The following is a 26,444-nucleotide window of genomic DNA, read 5'->3' as shown; positions in this document are numbered from 1 at the left end:
ATCCCACCACTGTACCAATCCCATTACATGGTTAATCATATGGTTGATTATATGCCGTGACAGTAGGAAGAATAGAGGCAGGGACCCATTAGCAAGATATATTCATATCCAAAGTTTGTATTATGTTAAGTATCCCCATCTCTAGCCTCTTCAAAGAATGGCCTAGTTCAGATATAGCAGATCCAGTGTCAAATACTATGATTTATTGGAAGACAAACAAGTAACAAATTCCAATACTGTTTTTGGCTTCCTTGTTGAATCAAAACCAAGTAATCTGTTCTTAGTTTCCCAGTTGGGATGCAGTAGTGGTTTAGTGAACCAAGAAATCTTCTCTAAAATCTCCCCAAAACAGATTAAGAGGTGGGCATATCCCAACACACTTCTCTTTGCTAAATAAGGAGATTCAATCTTGAACTAAGGAGAAACGTCCTGATAGTGACAGCAATTAATCAGTGGAACTGCTTGTCTCCAGAAATTGGGGATGTGCTGTCACAGGAGGTTGGGAAGACATTTGATAGACATTTGTCCAGAATGGTACAGAACTCCTGCATTGACCAGGGCTTGGACTAGAAGACCCTTCCAACTCTGTTATTCTGTATTCTGAATGATCCAATGAATTGAATCCATTTGCTTACAGGCTGGGTCTGATTCACATTGTGACAGAAATAAATTTCAAATGATTTGGATATGGCTTGCTATTAGTCTCAATCTGGCAATTTTTCAAAACGTGATTTCAGGCAGGTGTCATTTTTTGATAGAGTGAAGACCTAAGAAACAAATGATTTCTTCAGACAGATAATTTTCCTACTTGTAAATTGTTGTGTGCAGAAAAAAAAAGAACCCATAGTGTTCCTTAACCAAAGTTGGATCATCTCCTGCAAACTGCTTCCCCCATAGAATATAGTTTTTCCAATGTCTGTTTCCAACTGGAAAAGCAGAAAATAGTAAACTAGAAGATGCAAGACTGGAACTCTCTCTCAGTCTACTCCCCCCCTCTTCCCCACACAAGCCCACACAAACCCACACATACTTACATACACACAGATGTACTCACACAAATTCACATATACATACATGCATACACTTTGCATGGGATGCCAGATTTTCATATGTACTAACTAGTAAGAGGACGGTTTTAGTAAATCAGTTCTTAGCAAGGCTAATCCAAATAAACTGTGACAGAGTCTAAAATAATGAACTTGAAATGATCAAGCTTCTCTTTCTTTTCTATCCAAAAGGAAAAAATGTCTGGGTCAGTAAGTGTTGCTCTGAACATCTGTATTTTATCTTGTGTACCAGATGATGTTATTGGGGAGCCAGGAGAGGCAATAATGAGGGCCTTGATTCACTGCATGTTAACACAGCAATTCAGCTGGAAGAATGATTTAAGAAGTATGAACAGGCAGATTACTAACATGTTAAATACCAAACTTTTACATTCTTTCGTCAATCCACAGACACATAAAAATGGGTAGTTAAACAAAAGAAAATAAGGTGAATACATTGTGCCAATGTGTTCAGCTGGGGATGTTTTAAAGACTTTTTTTAAACCCAACATGGAATTTGAAACCATATTTTGTGTCAGTACCAATTTTGTTTCATATTGTTGGGTTTTGTTCACAACTGATAGGTTTTAAATATATATAGTCACCATGCCTTCACAAACAAGTTCAGAAGGATCTGGAACAAGAGACATTGGCTCAGGTCCTCTTCTCAGGCATTCAGAGTGCAGGAAATTATCTGGCTCGGATTCAAACTCTTGGTCTCTAATGTTGTCTCCATGCAGAATGAGAAAAAGAGAGCCACCAGATTTTCAGATGAAGTGTTTGGTTTGGTTCCATTTGGTTCATTTAGGTTTTCTATAGGCCCAAGTTTCTTTAGGAAACGGCAAGGGAGAATTATTGGTGCTTTCATTGCCTATTTCCAACTCTTGATATATTTGCCATGCACTTCCTATGCTCTGTACCATCATGATGCCCTTGGATTAGTAGTATGTTGAAGGCCAATGGAAATACCCCACAAAGCCTCCCAATTCAATGATGGTGACTGATTATATAGGTAGGTGAGAGCCCAGCATTTTACAGACCCTGGACCACATCTGGACTTTTAGTTGTCTCTGTCAGGCCCAAGTGGATTGCTTTTATTTTGAAGCTGTCTGGTTGTTGTTGTTGTTTCAATTTACATTTGTGCGTACATGCATAGCTGTGCACCTTCACAACTCTAGTGGTTCAGCCTTCCACAAAAATTCCACTTTTTCATGTGGTCTCTTGGCCATCCCTGAGCTAGACTCTCTGAAGCCAGCTAAGCTTCTCAATGATTTGTAAACTATATTGTAGTATATTGTATATTGTAAACCAACCACCATCACCAATCACCATGACCCACACCCTCAGCCACACCCCCACTCAGTGTCATTGTAGCCTCCTTCCTGGTTAGCCGCATCTAAGCAGAAGAGTTACGCCAGAGTAGGCAGTTGCACCCGAGTAGAAGAGTTACTTCTGAGGAGGCAGTTGCACCCAAGTAGAAGAGTTACTCTGCAGAACAGTGAGGGAAGCTTACAGAGCCACATGCAGCTACAGGCTCCGCCAACACCACAAAGTCAACATCAACATGGCAGTGTTGGTGGCGTGTAAGCACAGCCGAGCGGGCGTGGCGATTGACGGGCTCCCCCCTGAATGGCAGCCTGAGGGCTGACACTATATAGAAAATGGGAATTCTGCAGAACATTTAACATAAAAAGGTGATAAACTTTAAATGCCTTTGCTATGAACACTTTACATTTGTAGAAGTCGGGGGAGGTATTTAAAGATGTACGTGTCTGGGTTACTCCACAACTCTTACCTTTATCAATCTCTTGAATCCAAAAAGTACACAATTTCTAGGATTTATACCATGTCTATTTCTATTTCTACTAAACTGTATTATAAAACTACAATATTACATGTGTGAGGCTTGTTCAGTGCTTGGCCTGGGTGACTCTAGTTCTGCAAAATTAACAGATTAAGAAACTAACTCCACCTGTGGATGTAAAAGCAAAGTTTATTTATGCTATTCTCACCACACAAATTATTGTTATATTATTGCAAATTATACGATACAATCTCTTTGCTGTGCAGTCCCTCATTTATCAATACATTTTTTCTGAATTTTTTAAAAAAGGAATAACGTTATATTTACAGTGATTCTGGAATATGGTTCTGTGAGACTGTTCCATTTATTTTCCTTTAATAAGTGCAAGGTACAAGCTGTTGATGATAGATGAACAACCACTTTTGGTTGTTCATTCATCTTGAAGAACCATAAATGATTAAGCTTCATAAAAAAAGAAGGCCTTCTTTGGCCTTAGGAAACAAAAAGAAATGCTTTAAGTATAGGAAAAAATGTAGGAGAAATGTTATTCATGCACAAAGCAATAGCTAAAACCCAGGGGTGGGTTCTAGCCAGCGTTGCTGCCGGTTCGTTTGTGAGCACGCTGGATGAGCGCTGGTTGCGCATGCACAGTTCAATAGAAATTGTTCTGCACATACGTAGAACTCAAAAACAAGATGGTGGCGGTGACTGCGGGGAAGTTGTTCAGAGGCATGGTCAGCCTGGGTCAGTTTTGTGACCCAGGACAGCATGCCACTACTAGTTTGGCTGAACCGGGCTGAACTGGTAGGAACCCACCCCTGCTATAACCTTCCCACACCTGTAGCACTCAGTAAGCAAACATAGAATTTTATCAAGAATATAAATTTTATCATTTTGATACAGCGTGTGGAAATGTAAAGATACTGTACTATGTAGTTAAGAGTGAATTTATAATTTATACAATGAATATATCATCCCTACTTTAATTGATACATAATAATAATATAATATAACATAATAATTATAATTATTTTAGTTGAATTGAATATGTTTGCTTAAGAACCAAAAAGTAGACAAACATTAATAATGCTCTTAATATGCATAATGTAATGTAATATTATGTAATATAATACATAATGTTAGTCCTTCAATACAGTTGCACTTGTAATTTAACTCTTGATCAGCAAATTTACCATCCAGAAAGACAGCTAGGGTTCAGACATTAGCTATCATTATATCCTAACAATTTGCCATCTCTGAGGCTACAGCACCTGTTTGCAGAATTCAAACTGCCTTGGAAGCTATGTGTGGGGCTGTTTTGTGTATATTGTTGCCAGGCTTTTGAAGACCTGATATGGCATTTAGTGAGATACAAGTAAAGCATAGCTATGTAATTAAACAAAGAAACAAATGCATATTTGAGCACATCAAAGTACATGCCATTCTGTTAGAAGAATTTTGCAACCTGGAGTTTTTCAAATTTTCCCAGGAAAAGCAAAGCAAATAGGCAACTGTATAATATTTGAAGGCAAGTTTGACAATGAACAATGTCAAATTCAGTTCTGAAGCATCTATTAATAAAAATTTACATTTGCCTGAGATAGTTTGAATTATCAGCTGGTAACTACCGGTATTTAATGTGCCATCTGCTTCCCAATTCCTGATACATGTTTCCCTCTGCTGGAACTTCAGAAGTATTACAGTAGTAGCACTTAAAATTGGAAGCTCAGCAAGAGTTCTTAAAGCACTTAATTGAGAACCTTCAGATGTTGTATTAAAGATTAAACAACAAGTTGGAAAATGCCTACATCCACTCCACTAATTGGTGGTTGATGTCTATTTACCTCTTCCTGATCCAAGACACCAATTCACCAGGACTGTCTGTCGGTAACTGCTTTGAGTTTTTGAAAGCTTCTGCTTCTGCTGCTAGTTAATATTGGTTGTTTATTGATAGATGTACTGTAGGTAATGGGTTGGATATCACTGCATCTTCTTCATCATCCTGCAGAGAATGCTGAAAATACATTATGATCTAAGACAAAGCTTATTAGGCATCTCAGAAGCTGGTCAAGGTAACGGAGAGAACAAAAGTATGAATATCCCACTTAACCATTTCTTCATAATGTCTGACTTTCACCATTTCTCCCAATCCAAAACTATGATAATTGTATTCTTGTAAACTGAGCTTCTGAAAAAGAAGTGCAATGGGTAGCATGCGTTGGTCCTTTCGACACTGGGTGAACATATTGAAATCAGAGTGCCAATTGTAGATAATTATCTGGACAAATAATAATAGATAAATTTAGCTTGGAAATGCTTTTTGGGGTAAGCAGGCCCTGTTTCTCTTTTATCTGCATTGCAATGTCCTACAGTAGCAGGAAGGATTTCATCACTTGAACATCTGTCCCTTTGTTGTGGAAGATACTAAATGACACTATATCATAATCATATTTGGAATCAAGTACTCAGCCAGGATATCAAGAGATGTCCAGTGTTACTAACTAGTTTCTTTTCTCTCTCTTTCTAATGCAGCAACAGCTACTGATTTTCAGCCATGTGCTCCTTCCTGCAAAACATGTGAAACAGCTGCGGATAGATGTACTTCATGCCCTGCAGGTATTTATTTATTCCACTAAGACAGTGTTTTTCAACCTTTTTTGTGCAAAGGCACACTTTTTTCATGAAAAAAATCACGAGGCACACCACCATTAGAAAATGTTAAAAAAATTTAACTCTGTGCCTATATTGACTATATATAAAGTAATTTTCCCACGGCACACCTTACACTATGTCACGGCACACTAATGTGCCGCGGCACAGTGGTTGAAAAACACTGCACTAAGATACCATATAATCAACTCCAGACTCTCAGCATTTTACAGTAACAATCAACAATAAAGCATCTACAATATGGGATTAAGTCCATCTAGTGGATCAAGAAAAGGGCCTTCTCCAGGTAGCTTCCTCCCTGTGGAACATCATCCCTGCAGAGATTAGTCCTGACTCTAACACTATTTTGCAAGATTGTGAAGACATGGTTCTGACAGTGGGCCTGTGACCCCAGAGTGATATGGACCCCAATAGGTGATTGATTATGGTTGGCCCAGGAGTAAGGGTTTATTGTTTTTTTGTACTGGGGTTTTATCTTTGTAAGTTGACCAGAGTCACTATGAGTGAATTGGGTGGCCATATAAATTTTCTAAATAAATAAAAATACAATCAACAATTTGTACAAAGGATACTTCGTAAAAAAAAAATAGAAGGTAGACACAAACATAGGAATTTTAAAAATTTAAGAATTAAATATTACTATTACTATTAATGGTGGGAACAACATATTAATCATAGAATTGCCCATTTGAAAGAGTGCCACAATTATGTAATAGATGGAATAAAGTGTAGTTTTAAGAATAGGTTCTCGCTTCCATAAATTTCACCTTATAAAAGTGAGGCAGTGGTGGGTTCCTAACCGGTTTACTACCGGTTCACTGAGAGAGGGCGTTTTGCGCCTGCGCAAAAATTTTGCATGCGTGCTACTCACTTCATTTGTGTGTATGCCGGCCACTTTAATAAAAACTGTTCTGCGCATGCGCAGTAACATGTTGGCGACAGGAGAAGAGACCAGGGAACCGTTCAGGGTCATTCCAGACCTGGATCGCTGCTGGTTCCAGCAACCCAGGCTGGAAAACCACTACTAGTTTAGCCAAACCAGTCTGAACTGGTAGGAACCCACCTCTGAAGTAAGGTACAACTGAGAGATTCTTTGGGAAAACTACTAGATAGGGTAGTTGTCATTTGTCAAGTTAGCAGACACATTGGGAATTTGGAAAGCAAGATTCTTGCACAAAATGCTGATCATAAGAAGCTGGCTTAAATACAAAATGACAAGTTTCACATTTGTTATAATAACTTATCCCTTTTTTCCCCCTGCACAAATTCAAAATGAAGCACTGAATTGCAGTGACCTGCTATTTTCATTTTATAAATATGTCTATGGGCTGATACAGAGCCCAGAGGCATTGTGTTAAAATATAATTCCATATTATTTATTTTTATTTATGGAAGAAAGTATTGTTATCCTTCCATCTTTATCTTCAGGGTATGTCAGTTCAAATCAATATAGGCAACAGAAAACAATAATAGACCTTTTATCCACTAGTATTGGACTGATGATTGACCTTCCAGCAAGTCTATGTTGACTGTTAATTGATTTGTGTCCATAATAATTTGTCCCAAAACTGGTTCTTCAGGTCTTTCCACAATTCACCCATAGCTACTCTAATTGAGTCCATCCCCCTTGCTGTTGGTAACACTCTTATTCTCTTTCCTTCTAACTTTACCAGCATTACAGCCTTTCCAGGGAACTAGGTCTTCATATAACGTTCAAGTAGGATTATTTGTGCTTGGTCATTTGTTCCTCAAGTGAAAACTCTTGAGTTGATTTATTTGGCAAGCCATTTGTTTGTTTTCTTGAGGGTTCGTGATATTGTCAAGAGTCCCAAAGTTCAAAAGCATCAATACACTTACTCTATGGCTTGTTCAAAGTCCTGTTTTTGCTTCCATAAAATGTCACATGGAATTCCCTTGTCTCTTTTCCAAAGCTTTCAATACTACACTACCAAGTTCTAATATGCAGTATATTTTGACTTCTGGTTACTTTACTCTGAAGGTAAACCCTGAAGGCAAAAACTATCTACCACATTATTATCTTCTTTATCCATTCTAAGGCTGTTTACTGTATATATTGACAATAGTTTGGCCTTAATAATGACTCAATAAGCTATGAATTAAAAAAGAGCATAAAATCATTTGGTAAGTCCCTATGCACTGCTATTAGAAGAAGAACACCCTTTAAACATCCGTGGATATGTAATAAATGGTATATCCCAGAAGATCTTAATGATGGGCCCAATGGATGTTTAAACTATAATTCTTCAAAATGGGCACCAGAGAACAGAGATGGAAAAGTCTTAATAATAATAGGTAGACAATATTTGCAACAGTACCATTTGATTGTCTTCAAATACCGTATTTTCACGACCATAAGCCGCACTGAAAATCCTAAAATTTGACAAAAAACCGGCAGTGCGGCTTATAACCCGGTGCGCTTTATGTATGGAAAAAGATCGAAAATCTCTCCCTCCCGATTTTACGCTCAAACTTGAAGTCCCTTGGGTAAGGTGACCAGTGTACATAAAGAAAAATAAAATAGTAAGATAGTGGGATCCTTCCCCATCAAGCTCAGAAAACAGGGATCCCACGATCTGTCCCACACCTCCTCTTTCCCTAAGAGGTGGTGGGGTGGGAAATCCTTGCCCATCAAGCTCAGAAAACAGCGATCCCACGATCTGTCCCACACCTCCTCTTTCCCTAAGAGGTGGTGGGGTGGGAAATCCTTGCCCATCAAGCTCAGAAAACAGGGATCCCACGATCTGTCCCACACCTCCTCTTTCCCTAAGAGGTGGTGGGGTGGGAAATCCTTGCCCATCAAGCTCAGAAACCAGCGATCCCACGATCTGTCCCACACCTCCTCTTTCCCTAAGAGGTGGTGGGGTGGGGGATCTTTGCCCATCAAGCTCAGAAACCAGCGATCCCACGATCTGTCCCACACCTCCTCTTTCCCTAAGAGGTGGTGGGGTGGGAAATCCTTGCCCATCAAGCTCAGAAAACAGGGATCCCACGATCTGTCCCACACCTCCTCTTTCCCTAAGAGGTGGTGGGGTGGGAAATCCTTGCCCATCAAGCTTAGAAAACAGCGATCCCACGATCTGTCCCACACCTCCTCTTTCCCTAAGAGGTGGTGGGGTGGGAAATCCTTGCCCATCAAGCTTAGAAAACAGCGATCCCACGATCTGTCCCACACCTCCTCTTTCCCTAAGAGGTGGTGGGGTGGGAAATCCTTGCCCATCAAGCTCAGAAACCAGCGATCCCACGATCTGTCCCACACCTCCTCTTTCCCTAAGAGGTGGTGGGGTGGAAAATCCTTGCCCATCAAGCTTAGAAAACAGCGATCCCACGATCTGTCCCACACCTCCTCTTTCCCTAAGAGGTGGTGGGGTGGGAAATCCTTGCCCATCAAGCTCAGAAAACAGCGATCCCACGATCTGTCCCACACCTCCTCTTTCCCTAAGAGGTGGTGGGGTGGGAAATCCTTGCCCATCAAGCTTAGAAAACAGCGATCCCACGATCTGTCCCACACCTCCTCTTTCCCTAAGAGGTGGTGGGGTGGGGGATCTTTGCCCATCAAGCTCAGAAACCAGCGATCCCACGATCTGTCCCACACCTCCTCTTTCCCTAAGAGGTGGTGGGGTGGGAAATCCTTGCCCATCAAGCTCAGAAAACAGGGATCCCACGATCTGTCCCACACCTCCTCTTTCCCTAAGAGGTGGTGGGGTGGGGGATCTTTGCCCATCAAGCTCAGAAACCAGCGATCCCACGATCTGTCCCACACCTCCTCTTTCCCTAAGAGGTGGTGGGGTGGGAAATCCTTGCCCATCAAGCTTAGAAAACAGCGATCCCACGATCTGTCCCACACCTCCTCTTTCCCTAAGAGGTGGTGGGGTGGGAAATCCTTGCCCATCAAGCTCAGAAACCAGCGATCCCACGATCTGTCCCACACCTCCTCTTTCCCTAAGAGGTGGTGGGGTGGAAAATCCTTGCCCATCAAGCTTAGAAAACAGCGATCCCACGATCTGTCCCACACCTCCTCTTTCCCTAAGAGGTGGTGGGGTGGGAAATCCTTGCCCATCAAGCTCAGAAAACAGGGATCCCACGATCTGTCCCACACCTCCTCTTTCCCTAAGAGGTGGTGGGGTGGGGGATCTTTGCCCATCAAGCTCAGAAACCAGCGATCCCACGATCTGTCCCACACCTCCTCTTTCCCTAAGAGGTGGTGGGGTGGGGGATCTTTGCCCATCAAGCTCAGAAACCAGCGATCCCACGATCTGTCCCACACCTCCTCTTTCCCTAAGAGGTGGTGGGGTGGGAAATCCTTGCCCATCAAGCTCAGAAAACAGCGATCCCACGATCTGTCCCACACCTCCTCTTTCCCTAAGAGGTGGTGGGGTGGGGGATCTTTGCCCATCAAGCTCAGAAACCAGTGATCCCACGATCTGTCCCACACCTCCTCTTTTTCCCTCTCTCCACAGGCGGATTTTGCAGTATCCTACCCCTGGAGTGGGGAGGAAATGTGGATTTCATAGTATCCTTCCCCTGGAGTGGGGAGGGAATGGGGATTTCATAGTATCCTTCCCCTGGAGTGGGGAGGGAATGGGGATTTCATAGTATCCTTCCCCTGGAGTGAGGAGGGAATGGGGATTTCATAGTATCCTTCCCCTGGAGTGAGGAGGGAATGGGGATTTCATAGTATCCTACCCCTGGAGTGAGGAGGGAATGGGGATTTCATAGTATCCTTCCCCTGGAGTGAGGAGGGAATGGGGATTTCATAGTATCCTACCCCTGGAGTGAGGAGGGAATGGGGATTTCATAGTATCCTACCCCTGGAGTGGGGAGGGAATGGGGATTTCAAAGCATTTTAAACTATACCTTATAACCTTCCAAATGGAATAATAATAATATAAGAATGGCAAAGAAAAAGAATAATTATGCTTTATATTTTTACTGTCATTTATTATCTTACAGGCAGACAGGTTAGGAAACGAAATGAACGAGTGGCCAGCCAGGCTAGGAAACGGAATGCAGGCAGTGGGGGAAACGAAATGAATGAGTGGCCAGTCTAGGAAACGGAATGCAGGCAGGGAGGGAAACGAAATGAACGAGTGGCCAGCCAGGCTAGGAAACGGAATGCAGGCAGTGGGGAAAACGAAATGAATGAGTGGCCAGTCTAGGAAACGGAATGCAGGCAGGGAGGGAAACGAAATGAACGAGTGGCCAGCCAGGCTAGGAAACGGAATGCAGGCAGTGGGGAAAACGAAATGAATGAGTGGCCAGTCTAGGAAACGGAATGCAGGCAGGGAGGGAAACGAAATGAACGAGTGGCCAGCCAGGCTAGGAAACGGAATGCAGGCAGTGGGGGAAACGAAATGAATGAGTGGCCAGTCTAGGAAACGGAATGCAGGCAGGGAGGGAAACGAAATGAACGAGTGGCCAGCCAGGCTAGGAAACGGAATGCAGGCAGTGGGGGGAAATGTTGCAAAAAAAAGTGCGGCTTATAACCCGGTGCGCTTTATATGTGGAAAAAGTTTGAAAAACTAACGTTAATTGATACTGCGGCTTTTAATCCGGTGCGGCTTTTGGTCGTGAAAATACGGTACACAACTTATACCATTCCAGTGTTTCTCAACCTTTTCTTCACCATAGAACCCTTTTAAATACCTTTTGTGGCCATGGACCATGGCTAAGGACTCCCAAGACTTAACTCAAGATTTAAATCATAACATTTCTCCAAGCCTTCATGGATCCCCTGTGACCACATCATGGCTCCCCCAGAAGTCCACGGACCAAGGTTGAGAACCACTGACCTATACCATTCTTTTTCAGGCCAATTTCTTTTTGCTGGGACCTGTCGCCACGATTGCCCTCCTCAAACATTTCGCAATACAAAGACAAAACAATGCGAGAACTGCACCAAGGACTGCGAAGAATGCATAGCAAATCAACACTGTCTGAAATGTTTGTCCAGTACAAACACACCACGCTACTTGCACAGAGGCGAATGCTTACAGGAGTGCCCCATGTATGTACCCATTTATATTCATTCCTGCAAACTCCTAGGTTGTCTTCTCATTTCAGTACAGCATTTCCCCTTCCCCATTTTCTACATTGCAATACTTGTAACCTTCTCCTTGGAAAAGGCTATGAGGTCCCTGGGCTTCTTCAGAATGTTTGCAAAGATACATATACATTCCTCTGGCTTTCTCTGGTGGGTTTCCTAGTCAGATTCCCATTCCAACATTCTAAGAATGTGAGCAGAGAACTTATTGAGAATGTATTATAATACAGCAGGAGGGAGAAAAATAGGATAAAGTCAAGAGATCGACTGACAGAAGAAGGCTTTAGTTAACAATGATTTTCATATGCTTAGTTAAAAGAAAGATTGAATATGGATATGAAGCTAATTAGAATTGGAAAAACAGGAAATGGAATTTGAAATTTAACTACCAGTATGTAGAAATAATGAATGTGTAATATCAAAAATGCATAAACTTATGTTAAGATTTAAAACAGATTAGAAAATAGTGACACAGCTGGGTGGATGCCTTGGTCGGAGGTCAGGGTTTCCCTAATGAAGAGCCAGAAAGTAGAAGGACAATGAGAATCAGGGTGAGCATCTGATGCATCTGATCAGAAAGAGGGCCCTACAGGATCTAATACTGTTTGCTGAAGCATTTTCCTTTCTTCTTTTTTCAGAGACTTTAGAATCAGATGAGCAACTGGGCAAAGAAAGACTGAGTTATTGGCATTCATTTTAATATTTTATTTCTAAAATATTTTGTTTGCGCAGAGCCTCAGTTTCAGTTCCAAAAAGGGCTTTGAAGTGCATGGGAAAGGAGGATATGAAAAAAAATATGCAAACCCACTTGTCTGCACCTGCTTTAAAGCAGTTGTCTCTTTCTCAGAACTGTTTGGCAGTTACAAAAGGCTGATTGTGCCTAATATATGACTATCTAAAGGTTGTACAATCATTAAAACTGGGATCTAAGGACACTCAGCTGCAATATTGGCCAAGTAGTCCATATTACAATCATAGCCTCATATCCAATAGAGTCTGTCTTCCCAGATCAAAAACACTGAGATGAAAGTTGCTGCTTTGATCCTTTCAAATCACCTGTTAAACTTTCTGAGCAAATTCCTTGTATTGCTTGCTTTTGCTTTATTCAGGGTATCAAAAGCTTGAAAAAAACATAATGGAATTAATATTAATTGAACTTATATCTATAAGGAGTATAATTGTTTCCAAAGAAAGTGAGAAATATGCAAAAAAAAATGGGGTTCTTCTGGAGGACCTGAGCTTTCATAGTTTAATAAGGAAATACATGGATCTGGTGTTATGTTCTTCAGTGTGGTGGGAATGAAATTGCTTTGCCATTGTTCTTCAAAGAAGAAATTGGTGGTATAATTATCTTGAATGAAATCCAGGATCCTTGGCAAAGGGATTGTGTGAGTCTGGTGGTCTTCAACCATCCAGGCTTTTACTTTCAGATAAATTCCGAGGAAACAGACCTAGAGGAAAATCATCCTAAGGTCTATTATTATTTTTTAGATCAAGAAATGTAGGCAAACAAGAAGACTCCAGAATGTTGGAGAAAAATGTCCCAGGAAACAACAACAGCAATATTTTTCACCTTATTGCAATCATAAAGTTAGCTCATAAACTCCAGCAAATTTTATTCTTTAGAATGAGAAAATAAAATAGAATTTCTAAGTTTTACCTTGAAAAGAAAATTATCAAAAAAACTGGATTTTAGTAGAGTAATGTGATAGGAAACTTACCATTTCAGAATCAAAGATCAGTAATGAACAAGTACATAATTACAATACCTTGGTACTCATCCTCCTTGAAACTCATCAAATTTGATACCCAATGCATTTTGACACAAACATTTTGTCCCCGTACTTATTGTTTGGTACTCAATATACCTTATCAGCTGCCTTGTGACTCACTACATTATTCCTTAAGGGAAAAATTTGTTTGATGATCATCATTTTTGGTACTCATTGCACCTCCCGGAACCAATTAATGATGAGTAGTGAAGTACCACTGTAAATACTTTTAAACTCATCCTCTCAATATTTTTTTAAATAGAACTTTATTAAATTTCAAAAGGCTATAACATATAAAACATCAAGAACAGAAAAATTAAGAGGTAAAAGGAGAAAGGAGCAGGGAAAAAGGAAATTTGAGGGGTGCTGTTAGAAGGGGAAAGCTATGGAGTACTTTTGCTGAGAATTATAATGTAATCTTTCATTTGATGGGGTTTTTTTTCCCCCTCTCTTGCTGCAGGGGCTTTTTTGCTAAAGATGAGAAGTGCGGGGAATGCAGCCCGCCTTGCAAAACATGCAGAAAAAATGCCACCACATGCCTCTCCTGTGAAAGTCCCTTACTGCTAGAGGGCTTCAGATGCAAATCTAAATGTTCCAAGGGGCATTTTGCTGCCGATGGAGGCTGTGAAGCTTGTCCTCAGATGTGTCAGGAATGTATTAATCAAAGCAAATGCAAAGGTAAGCCAAGAATCCAGTGAGCCATGCAGAATTTCAACCTTTCCATTCGTCTAAATTGTAGAAACTTCTTCCGAATGCATCAAGCTCAGTTCTGTCCTTCAAAGCTCATCTTGGCATCTTTATCTTTTAAGCATAGAAAATAAAACAACTTCCCAAGTGACTGTTTAATAAGTTTCAGTTAGAAGCAAAGCAATGAGACCCAGTCACTCAAAATCCAGAAGTTAATGATGAAAATATCTTGACAAACATCCCAATCTGAAAGCCATTGCCAGCCAGCTGAAGCCAAAGAAGGGAGAGATGCTTTGTTTTTGCACATCTGTATAGGTGGAGATACATCATCTTCTTCTGTTTTTCTATCATGTTATTGTATTTTATAAAAATAAATACCAGGAAAACAATATCCAGAAACAAAGAACAGTGATATATACCAGAAGTGGGTCCTACCGGTTCGGACTGGTTCAGCCAAACCGGTAGTGGTTTTCTGGGCTGGGTCGCTGGAACAGGCAGTGACCCAGGCCTGCCACGCCCCCGAACCAGTTACCCGGTCTCTTCTCCCATCGCCAGCATGTTTCTGCACATGCGCAGATCAGTTTTTAGTAAACTGAGTATGCGCAGCAACTGCATGTGCACAAAACATCCTCTCTCCGGATGTAGTAAACTGGTTAGGAACCCACCTCTGGTATATACATATTCAACCAATGAATTAGTTACACAGTGATAATACCAAGACAAACAAAAATACAATAAAAATAAATTAAAACAAGCAAGCAAGTAGAAAGAAGCAATAAAACACAATATAAACCACCTAAACACACTGCATATTCATTTAATTGTTTAAGAGCAATATATAAAACTTCACATTAATCTTTATTTCTTCTTGTAATATATTATTAAATGTATGCCAAATGCTAATATGCTATTTTTATTAGTGAGAAAAATAGTTTCTTTCAAAATGAATAATTACACATTTCTTGAATTCAAACTTGATATGTGTAACTTGATTAGTACTTTTCTAATTTCTCAAATGATTATCTTAAGTGTTCCCCATGTTTGATACAAGCAATATTTCTCAAAATGATTGGATTCCATGATTTTGGAGTTATAGTTCAATACTACATTCATGTTTTAAACTTGAAAATATTTTTCCCTATATCGATCAAATCCAGGCATTGTGATTTTTAGACGGTTAGGGTTTAAACTTTGTAACACTAAGAGTCACTGTTGATGTCACTATATAAATCATATAAACAAATAAATATATAATATTGCTAATATTTTTGTAATATTTTTCCAACTCTCCACATCAAGCCAGATATGACTAAATAGTATTCATTGATATAGACTCATATTTCATTTATTACAGTGAAAATCTAGAATCTGTTCTTCCCAATTCATTCTTTAAGGAATCCAATAAACTCAGAATAAAATATGTTAATCAATTAACTTTAACTCCAAAGAAGCAAACTTCACAATTTTTATGATGTTTCATTCTGTTATTCTCATTCTTTATTCTATAAATAAGGAATACCAGCAATTTCAAATTTAAATATTCAGGTTTTTTTCATTTTGACATTGGTTTGATTTCATAAACAGATTTCATAGAAAGTGAGGGGGGGGGCATCTGGATAGCAATAGCACTTAGACTTCTATACCGCTTCACAGTGCTTTACAGTCCTCTCTAAGTGATTCCAGACTCAGCGTATTGCCTGCAACAATCTTGGTCCTCATTTTCCCAACCTTGAAAGGATGGAAGGGTGAACCTTGAGCCTGATGACATTCAAACTACCAAATTGCCAGCAGTTAGCAGAAGTAGTCTGCACTACTGCATTCTAACCACTGCTCCAGTACCGCTCTTTATCACACTCAAAACATGCTTGAGTTGATTGTAACGCCACTGAGAACATGTTAGGTTAAGACAACTTTTTCAGAAGTTGTTGAAAATCCTTTAAAATCATCATTGCAAAGTAACTGGTTTAACGTAACTGTTCCAGAATCAGACCATATAACCTCCATCTATTTTTAGAGTAGATAAAGAGTAGAGTTTTTCCACAAAGTGAAACTCGACATCAAATCCCATCTACTGTACATCTAAATAAGACCCACCATATGTCCAAGGGAGAAGGAGGATTGTGTCTACCTATTATATACAAACCAAGGTAGTTGTGTTCTTTTGCATATGTTGATTGGCTCTATCTTTTTTTTTCTTGAAAGGGTGTGTTCCTCCCTTCCATCTGCACAATGGCCAGTGTTTGCAGAATTGTCCCTCTGGTTTTTACTCTCTCTCCACCCACTGCCTCTCCTGCCATGAGCACTGCAGAGAATGTGAAGGTCCAGAAGATGATGACTGCACTGCCTGTCCTGAGACTTCCTATGCATTATTCAAAGGCAGATGTTTTGAATACTGCCCAGATGGCACTTACTATGAAAAAGAGACCAGCAGCTGCAAAGGTATTCCTTTTTCAGTTCATTTGGTTATCCAGATTCAGAAAGTCCATTTGATTCAGACACTTCAGTCAAATGACATTTAAATTAAAATTTCCCTGCAGCTCTATGTTTTAGACATGTTCTTTTAATCCTCTCCCGTAATATAAGAATCTGCCATACATGAGACACTCGTCTTCAGCACATTTATTTGCCTGTTTAGCTAAATCAGATTTATAAAGCCACTGGAGTTCAGATGACTCTTGAGTGGTGAACAATAAAAACCAAGTATAAAAATAATTAATCAAGAATGTCCCAAAGGTGCTATTCAAAACTTAACTTTGTTTCTTTTTCCTTGGAAATGTTTCACTTCTCATGCAGAATTTTTTTTTCTTTATTTCCCGTCAAAGCTTCTTGGATGAGAAATAAAACACTTTCAGGGAAAAAACCAAGAAAGTCCAGTTGGCTTTTGAGCAGCACCTTAGGGACAACCATGACCTGGATGATTGAGACTCTCCATAAAAAATTAATCAAGAAATAGTTAATAAAGAACAACCCACAATCATCCCAAAGAAGCCTTAGCTTTTGCCCTGGGTTGAGAGACAGATCTTTAAGATTTGCTTGAAGAAGGACAGAAAATGAGCTATTTAAATGCTTATGGGAAAATTGTTATAAAGGGCAACATTCCAAACCAAAATTCTTCAGGAGTACTGGTATGTGGGAAGTGTTGCAATAATCCACACACAAGATGGCCAAGGCATAAGGGATGTGAGGAGGGCATAACTGGTCCACCATCAATCTTTGCAGTGATCTTCTTTTAGGAGGACCCTTCCACATTATCCATCAGCCCCATGTACAAAAGGGTAAACCATCCAGAACAAAAGGTAATCCTCAGATCCAGGCAATCCCACAAAGGGTTTAGAAGGGTGCCATGTTCAATGATATTGAAAGCCACTGAGAGATTCTACAGATGTATTGAAAATGAGTCTTCTAGACATCCCAGCCAATTTTGGTCAGAGATTCCAGAAGATCCAAATATAGCTGTCAGTTAATCAGAAAACTGTGGTCAATAGTGAAATGATCCTTTGAACCCCCAAGAACTCCTGCAATGTAAATTGTTGGAGTCACCAATTCTCTGCCTTTCATAGGACTGCTCTCTACCTAAAGATGTCCTTCATTTAAAGAGCTGATCAGTTTAATAATAAACAATTGTAAGAAGAGAAAGGAGCTTTGAAGTTATAACTGAACATTTCCAAGGTTCTCCAGACACAAACTTTCCTACAAAAGGAAGATGCATTTCCATTTAAATCAGAGTATTCCTTTCTTTGCTTGGGCAAGTATATAACAGGACATACATATTTAATGCACATCATCTTTTTTGTCCTTTTTCTCCTAGTAATGAGTTTCTTCTTATGTGTGTCATGCTGTTCAAGTGGTTATCTGATCTGGCCTTGTCTTTTGTTCTCACCATAAGTCTAGCTTGGGTGTGGCTAGCTGGTACATTCCTTTAATCCTAAACCAGTTTTACAGAATCATGTGCGCTGTCCAAGATCTCTTGCTTTAACTTTGCAACAATGTGGGACTTTCACATTTTTGATAGCAGGTAATTCTGGGGGCTCTTCCTAGAATGCTTGCTCAGTTCTGATGTGGATATTTGCATTCCCCAGGCTTCAGGCTGATCAGTGCCATTTTATATTTTATTAAATGCTTATGACATGCTACAAGTTGGAATATTAAGTTGCATCAAAATCTTTGTATATATATATATTTTATGTACCCTTAAATCTCAAAAATAAATTACCTTTTCCAAAACTATTCCAAAACTATTTTTCAAAATATATGTGGGATGGATTCTGCATACTTCCTATAATAATTCAGAAAGAAATAACTAGGCTTTAGATGCAGTTCTTGTTAATAGGATTTCATGACCAGCAGAGAACAATATTCGATGGTCATCTGATTAGTCAGACTTTTCAGAAAAGCAAGAGGTTATCAAACCAAATACTTTCTGAATAAAGATAGAGAAAAGCATAGGTAAAGATCATAAGTGTGATTAATATTTGTGTCGATATTGCTGCTAGTCTGTGAAAAACATGTAACTTTGAAGTTTAAGCTTAATTAGATTACCTTCCACCTTCTGATTTATGGAACACATCTATTTTCAAAGCTAAGCTAAATACAGAGGAAGAGTTTATTAAGAAATGTGCTTCAGTCACCTGTTGATGACAGCAGTAACTGGGGCCTCACATGGCATGAAACTCATTTGAGTGGCATATTCCTTTTGCATAAATCGTATTCTGCAGATATGAATTTCCATTGAGAAGAAAACACTCAAAAAAAATAAATGGTGGCACCTTTTTGCTTTGGTACTTTTTAGCCTGCAACGAGACCTGTGGAACTTGTTCATCTGGCACAAGGTGCATTTCCTGCCAAGAAGGCCTGTTGATGACCAGCAGTGGCCTCTGTGTAATCCCTCAGTACTGCTTGCCCAATCAGTACTATGACAAAGAGAGTAGAGCATGTAGGCCTTGCCATAAGAACTGTCTCCATTGCAAAGGACCAGGCAACTTTCAGTGTCTCAGCTGCCCAAGTGGTTTGCATCTTCTCAGTAAGTATTTGCCTTGGTTTTTTTAAAAAATCTCTGTAGATCAGGGCTGTCAAACTCCCGGCACATGGGCCAGATGTGTTACGTATTGGCCATGCCCACTCTCGGTTTAGGGAAGGGGGGGAGTCCTGATACATCTCGTGATGGTGTGAGTTTGACACCCCTGCTGTCGATGAATACCTGCCATTGTTTGATAGCTGGGGTTACACATCTTGCTAAGCAGTAGTTAATTTTAACTTTGCTTTCTTAAACAGACACAAAAGCTGAGAAACACATAAAATGAAGTCATAAAACATGGTTCACACATTACAGTTACTGGATTCACCCACCACACTAAACAAAAAATAAGGGCTTAAAACCAGCGGTATCAGATCAGTAATGCAGAAGATGGGGTGTTGCCATGCACACCCTTCTGTATGTTTGGTGTCATTTTGTGCATGTTCCTAAGGGGCAGGGTGAATACTCCATCCAGTATTTGTCAATCTTGTTCTTGGCCCAGGACGACTGCTTAGCACAATGTGTGAATCCAAGATCTCAGAATTTCTATAGAGAAAGCGTAAATTGCCATGTCTCAAAGCAATTTCCATTCATAAGCCATGTATATACAACATACTATTGTAAACATGGTTTCCTTAACATATTGAATAGGCAGAGTTTACAGGTTCATACAATGTGTCCAACTATAATAGTTTAGAGATCACATTGAATGAATTCACATAGACACAAATAAACACAGCAACACTCAATAGTATAAACCCAGACACAATATGATGAAGAAATACCCTTCTTTCTATAGCTTCTCCTGCATTCTCAAAATCTGCTAGAGAGAAGGGGATTATTTTGTGTGAAGTTGACTTGCACAATTCTAGATTTCATCTTACAAAGGTCCAGTAGTAGAATATCTTATAGAATTAAAGCATTGCTCCTTTCAAGGAATCTGATTATTCACATTCAGAAGAGCAGGTGACAACTCAGTCATTGATCAAATGTAGAAAGGTTGCTTGGATTTTCCCCATGTCCCTACTACAGATTGTATTAAATCTTTGTCATCCCAAACATTAGGTTGTCTTTTGCTATTTTGCTATAGATACAACCTGTGTCGGTTCCTGTCCTGATGGGTACCATGAAGATACTAACTCCCACTGCCACCCTTGTCACAGAACCTGTAAAACCTGCAATGGGCAACACAGCACCCATTGCCTTCTCTGCCCTCCAAACCGGTACAAGCAAGAAGAGCGGTGTGTCCAGAACTGTACAGCTGGGTAAGATCCTGAAAAGGGACAAGTATCGTGGAAGAGATGAACAAAATGGCATGGAGTAAGAAAGAGATACAAAACAGCGAAGAGATTAAGGCTTTGACAGACAGCTATCCGAAAGGGGTTAGAATATCAGCTGAGGACAGGGCTCAGGCAAGCTACATACAAACAATTCTTAAGCTTGGAGGACTCCTTACTAAGATGGGCATCAGATGCAACCTCCATCTTCTCAACCCATCCCAGTGGTGGGTTTCAAAAATTGTTTGAACCTACTCTGTGGATGTGGCCTCCTTTGTGGGAGTGGCTTGCCACCCCTGTGACTGGATGGGAGTGGCTTGCCACCCATGTGACCGGATATGAAGATGCTGATGACACTTGTCAGAACCACCTTAAATTACCTCACACACAGCACTAGCATGCATAAGAATATGATGTAAACTTGTTTTTTCAAAGGCATCTTTGGTTTGCGTTAAAACAACTTCAACACACGCAATGTTCTGATTGCACCATAAATGCAGTAGTCATCCTTACCTTTCACGGAGGCACTGAGTTTTATAAATATGAGCATGATAGTGTAGAATAATCATATCCAAGGACCAGTGGTGGGTTTCAAAAATTTTTGGAACCTCTTCTGTAGGTGTGGCCTGCTTTCTGGGTCCACTGGTGGAACCTCTTCTAACCGGTTCAGTAGATTTGACGAACCGGTTCTACCGAATAGGTGCGAACTGGTAGGAACCCACCTCCGACCCATCCCATTACCTAACAACAAAGATTTGCAAAGTACAAAATGCTCTGAAATAAATTATCTCTTTATTTACAATATAATTGTTCTCAACTCAGCTTGACTTTACTATTTTATTGGTACAGGTATTATGTCAATAGTGTCACCAGGACCTGTGAGACATGTCACACAAGCTGCCAGAAATGTTTGGGACCTGCACCTAAAGAATGCTTATCCTGCATGGACAATTTCTTCCTGCTGCACTCTTCTGGCCAATGTGTCTCTTCCTGCCCTGAATATTACTATGCAGATCTTGATACTCAGACTTGTAAACGGTGCCATCCAATTTGTCACACTTGCACAGGTAAGTTTGGGGTCAGAGCCATATAAAGGCTGAAGTCATACTTTATTTTAATTCTTAAAATAATTTCCTTGAGAACAATACAAACAGGAAAGAACTCCCTCTATTGAATTAGAATGCAGTACAACAATTGGCATTTGTTGCCTTGTAGATATCCAAACAAATGAAATCACACACCAATTATTTAGTTAGTGATTAGTCCCAAGTAGTCAATCATCTGTATAATTATTTGTGCATATCTTCAAATGTTTAGCATTCTGAAATTCCTTAAACTGGGGTCTTTGGCAGCCTCTGAACTTGGTGGCTTTCTTGCAGACATTTGCATTGATGATGTTACCTAGTTTGGTAATGAAATGTCTGCAAGAAAACCACCAAGCTCAGAGAACACCTAGGGCCCCACAGTTTAATCCTGGACTATAAATATTTTCTTCTATCAATTCCATAAACCTTTTGTCTTTAGCATCACAGTTTAAATCCACTGCATCATAATCCTATTATTACCATCATTATTTTTAGCATATTCAGAATTGAAACGATCAATGCCATTTGTTTTAATGGAGAGATTGAGCCACTGGTTTTCAACCAAAAGATGAATGTTAGGGTCCAGGCTTCCCCAAACTAATGTTTTCCTACTCCAGTGGGACTGCAACCCCCACAAATTTTATATAGTCCAGGATATCAAACACGTTTGGAGTAGAAGGATTCCACACTTGCAAAGGTCAAAAGTTTCTAAATGAAAGGAATTTCCAGTATGAATTAGACAATTTTCTACAAACTGTATTTCTTAATGATGTTATTATTTTTAAGGGAAGGGAGAATTTGAATGCACAACCTGCGTAACAAGTTATCATTTCATAGCTGGATTGTGCAACTCGGTCTGCTTACTTGGAGAGTATCAAGACTCAGAGGTACTTTCTACACAGATTTTTTTTTAAATGCAAACTTTGATTTAATACAATAATATAAACATGAATTTTAGCATTCATTCTGAAACATTATAAAAAGTATTCTACATTCTTTGAATTATTTTCAACTTTCATATTTCTGCTTCTTAATATATAAAATGACAAACTGAGAAATTGAAATTAGATTTAAGAAGAGGTAGAATTTAGCTTCCAATTATTGTTGCAATGTAGCATGAAGATCATTCAACTTTTCTGCTTTCATAGGTATCTTTCTCCACCTTTAGCACAAAGTTAATAATAGAAAAGAATGATGTCTGCATATTTCTACAATAGTTTGAGCAGGCAACATCTTTTAGCTCCTTCTGACAAAATTAATTATGCTATTCCAAACAGATGTAAGTTTCTGGGGAAAAAACAGTGCATCATTGAACAAAATGGCATCGTGTTCCTATTTTCAGGTGTTGGGGTCTTTATTATTAGAAAAACAGAGCAGTTTATACATTTTCATATGTCACTTTGAGAAAAATTGCAGCATTAGTCAATATTGTAAGACCGCTTTTAAGTGGGGAAAATATCCCCCCCCAAAAAACAGGTAACATTTGACACAGAAATATGTGCTCACACTCCTGTGAGTATCCCTGGTGTTAAAAATAGAATTAAGATCCAGGTTTTAGTTTAGTGGTTAAGGCTGGAGACCATAAATTCTAGTCCTGCCTTAGATCTGAAAGCGGCTGGGTGTCTTTAGGCCAGTCATTCTCTCTTATCCCAACTTATTTTATTTATATCCCGCCCTCATTATTTTTATAAATAGCTCAAAGTGGCAAATGCATACAATATTCCTTCCACTACCAATTTTCTCCATGACGATAACCCTGTGACACCTCACAGGGTTGTTGGCATGGAGAAAAATGGTGGTGGAAGGTGTATTGTATGCATTTGCCACCTTGAGCTATTTATAAAAATAATGAAGGCGGGATATAAATAAAATAAATAACACTTATGAGTCATAGTTGCACAGACTTTAATAAATAGGTCCTAATATGATAGCTGGTGATGAAGATGGTGTTTGCTTTCATTTTTTCCTACTATAAGGCTGTTTTTTAAAAATAATAGGAAGGGCTTTATGTACACAAAGATATCCAGTGTTGCATATTTTGGGCAGCTAGGCTGGGTTTTAACCAGTGGTGGGTTTCAAAAATTTTTAGAACCTCTTCTATAGGTATGGCCTGCTTTGTGGGAGTGGCTTGTGGCCCATGTGATCGGGTGGGAGTGGCTTGCTGGCCATGTGATCGGGTGGGAGTGGCTTGCCAGCCATGTGACCAGGGTGGGAGTGGCTTGCCAGCCATGTGACTGGGTGGGCATGGCCAACTTGTAAAATGTGGTGAAACTCACTTAGCAATGCTCTTGCTTAGCAACCAAAATGTTGGCTCAGAAACTCTGGCATTTGAAGCACGCAAGTCTTAAAGCTGTCAAGTTACAAGACCCTTGCATCCCTAACCCATTAGAAAAAAACCCCAGGGGTATTCAAAGTTGATAGCTTTAAGACTTGTGGACTTCAATTCCCAGAATTCCTCCTCTCGCTCTTCATCTTGATGATGTGCAAACGGGTGGGGCGAGGGAGCTGGAACCAGTTCTAAACGGCACTGTAGATTTGTGGAACCTCTTCTATAAAAGAGGTTAGAACTGGCAGGAATCCACCCCTGGTTTTAACCCTGTGCTATGACAATGTTTATTAAATTGCTTTTTAAAAAATTAAGCCATAATTGATTCATACATACAACTAAGCCATAAATTACAATTTACAGCTCACAATGAGCAGATATATACAAGCTGCTAAGACAAAATTAAATAAATCCTATAACTTTATGCAATATGCTAATTCAGCAATAGCATTGTCTATTTCCCCTGAAAACATTAACCAAAGCTCACCTTTCTGTCTGTTCTTTGTTGAATGCAAGGTAAAACCATCAAAATGTGAGAAATGCCATGATTCCTGTATGCAGTGCAAGGGACCCGGTCCCTTCAACTGTACTTCATGTCATCTTAACACACAACTATATGTTGATGAATATCGATGTGTGCCATGCTGTAAGGTTGCTGGTTTGATGGAAACTCAGGAATGTTGTAACTGCACTTTAACATCAGGTAATAATCTCATCATTATTTTATATATCTCTTCCAAGAAATTTTTCTAATCTGATTTCTTGACAGTATTTCAATCTCTATCTTTGGCTTGGCAGTGCATAGCATATGCCAATAGACAATGAAAGTCAAGATAGTACAACTAGTAATAGACATCTTGGGTGCAATCTCAAAACAACTGGAGCACCACTTGAAAGCATTGACAAAATCAGTCAATTTCAAAAAGCAGCTTTACCTGGAACAACCTATATCCTGGGACGATACCTTTCAGACCATCAAACCACGACATCTGCTTATTTCTGGTTCTTGAGACGGACTCGATATGTGAATATAAAAATACCAAATCGAAGAAATTGGTTCACTGTGCAACAACTATAATTATAAAGTTAGACAGGCAGTCACCCAACTTTATAGTTTAGTGTTGATATTTATGTCTAAATATGTCTAAATAATTAGACAGTTTTGTTATTTGGCAAAATTTTGTGGAGAACCCTTTGCCTTGCTGCTAACTCCACATCACAGGGATAAGATTGTAAGCAAAGTAGGTTGATCTTAAAACCACTGTTACCGTAATGTTCTTCTCACCATGACTCCATAAAACCAGCAGGATTAGTGCTGTCCCATAAGAGCAATGGTGGCTGCTGTTGCTGCCGCTGATAGTGGTGATGATGGTGGTGGTGGTGGTGGTGACGATGATAATGATCATCATAGTCATGATAATGGTGGCAGTAAGGTAGAAAAGTTGTTTCAAATGACTTGTGGCAAAGCCAGATCTTCTGATCATAGGACAATGGTAATTTCCGAAATGCTGCCAGACTACAAGGAAGAGGGCACTATGGGAAATTCTCTGCCAATATGTAGATGGGGAAATGGGGAGAATGCAAGTATCGGAGAGAAAATTGGCACAGAGATAGTGTGCAGCATCTTCAGCCACATTATGCAATATGTAGAGAACAGGCTATGTTTGGTTTTCCCACGACCATTAATATATCACAAATGTGTTTGTAATTCTTTTTTAGATGAGTGTATATTGGTCATTCCTCATTTGCCAGAGAATATCAGAGGCAAAGCTGTGGCTTTGACAGTGGCATTATTCATTTTGTTGAGTGTCTTCATTGGGGCCTCTGTTTTCATATGGAGAAGACTGCGAGCCAGGCCTATCTCTGTTTACCAGGCTGGATATAAAAAGTTGGCAGACAATGCAAAGGCCCTCAGTTCTTTCAAGAGCAATCACTACCAGAGCACCAGCTACCCAGAAAATCAAGTGAATGAATACAAGGATCGGGAGGATGATGATGATGACGACGATGAAGATGACAACGATATTGTCTATATGAGCCGTGATGGCACTGTCTATCGTAAATTTAAATATGGACTTCTGGAAGAGGATGACATAGATGAGCTGGAATATGATGATGAAAGTTACTCCTTTACATAACCTAGTGTTTGTACAAGTGTCATTGCACTTGTAATGCTTTGCTGAATAAGTTACCAGAAGATGTATGCAAATTTAGTACAAGTTCAGAATCTCACTTAAATGATAAAAAATAACCACTTAATGTATATCTGCAAATACTGTGGTATCGTGTTTCCTCACTATTTGGTTGAACAACGCAATCATCCTTCCATCATACGCAAACCATGGTAGAGTATCACTTTTAGTAAATGGTTGTCTGTATTCACTCATTCATGTTTCAAGTATGTTTCTTCCTGCATTTTTATATTAAAATTATATCATTCAAATCATGAAGCACTTGTCTGAGACAAAATGTTTCTAATAAAATTGAAATTTCTTGAATTAAATTGCCCACCACTTTTCAAACATTGGACAAAATAGCACCATTGATGCAGGGCTGTTTTAACTTCCTCTTGTGTTGCGTACCAATACAGTGATGAAATAAGGAATAATATGGGTTCAGACTATGTAGAACTGAAAAATGAATAAATGCAACAGCCTAACCCATGAATATGAACAACTGAATGTAATAAAAGGAAAAAGCTG

At 39.5% G+C, this 26,444-nt stretch overlaps 1 protein-coding gene across 1 annotated transcript in view; it reads left to right on the top strand.

Moving 5' to 3' along the window:
* The window catches only part of LOC106538314 (proprotein convertase subtilisin/kexin type 5), a 41,689-nt gene extending 15,245 nt beyond the window's left edge, over nucleotides 1-26,444 (top strand). The window contains exons 8-17 of the mRNA XM_087715978.1: nucleotides 5,383-5,466; nucleotides 11,350-11,545; nucleotides 13,814-14,031; nucleotides 16,243-16,479; nucleotides 18,830-19,060; nucleotides 20,145-20,319; nucleotides 21,181-21,398; nucleotides 22,203-22,303; nucleotides 24,259-24,445; nucleotides 25,462-26,444. Coding sequence (XP_087572104.1) covers nucleotides 5,383-5,466; nucleotides 11,350-11,545; nucleotides 13,814-14,031; nucleotides 16,243-16,479; nucleotides 18,830-19,060; nucleotides 20,145-20,319; nucleotides 21,181-21,398; nucleotides 22,203-22,303; nucleotides 24,259-24,445; nucleotides 25,462-25,880 — 2,066 coding nt within the window. The 3' untranslated portion in view covers nucleotides 25,881-26,444. The remainder of the gene's footprint in view (nucleotides 1-5,382; nucleotides 5,467-11,349; nucleotides 11,546-13,813; nucleotides 14,032-16,242; nucleotides 16,480-18,829; nucleotides 19,061-20,144; nucleotides 20,320-21,180; nucleotides 21,399-22,202; nucleotides 22,304-24,258; nucleotides 24,446-25,461) is intronic.

Source organism: Thamnophis sirtalis, unplaced genomic scaffold (genome assembly GCF_051295495.1).
Source record: "Thamnophis sirtalis isolate CommonGarterSnake01/CBP01778 unplaced genomic scaffold, rThaSir2_p1.2 scaffold_5, whole genome shotgun sequence".
NCBI classification, from domain to species: domain Eukaryota; kingdom Metazoa; phylum Chordata; class Lepidosauria; order Squamata; family Natricidae; genus Thamnophis; species Thamnophis sirtalis.
Note: the sequence above shows the minus strand (reverse complement) of the source record. Positions and strands in the feature narration are given on the sequence as shown.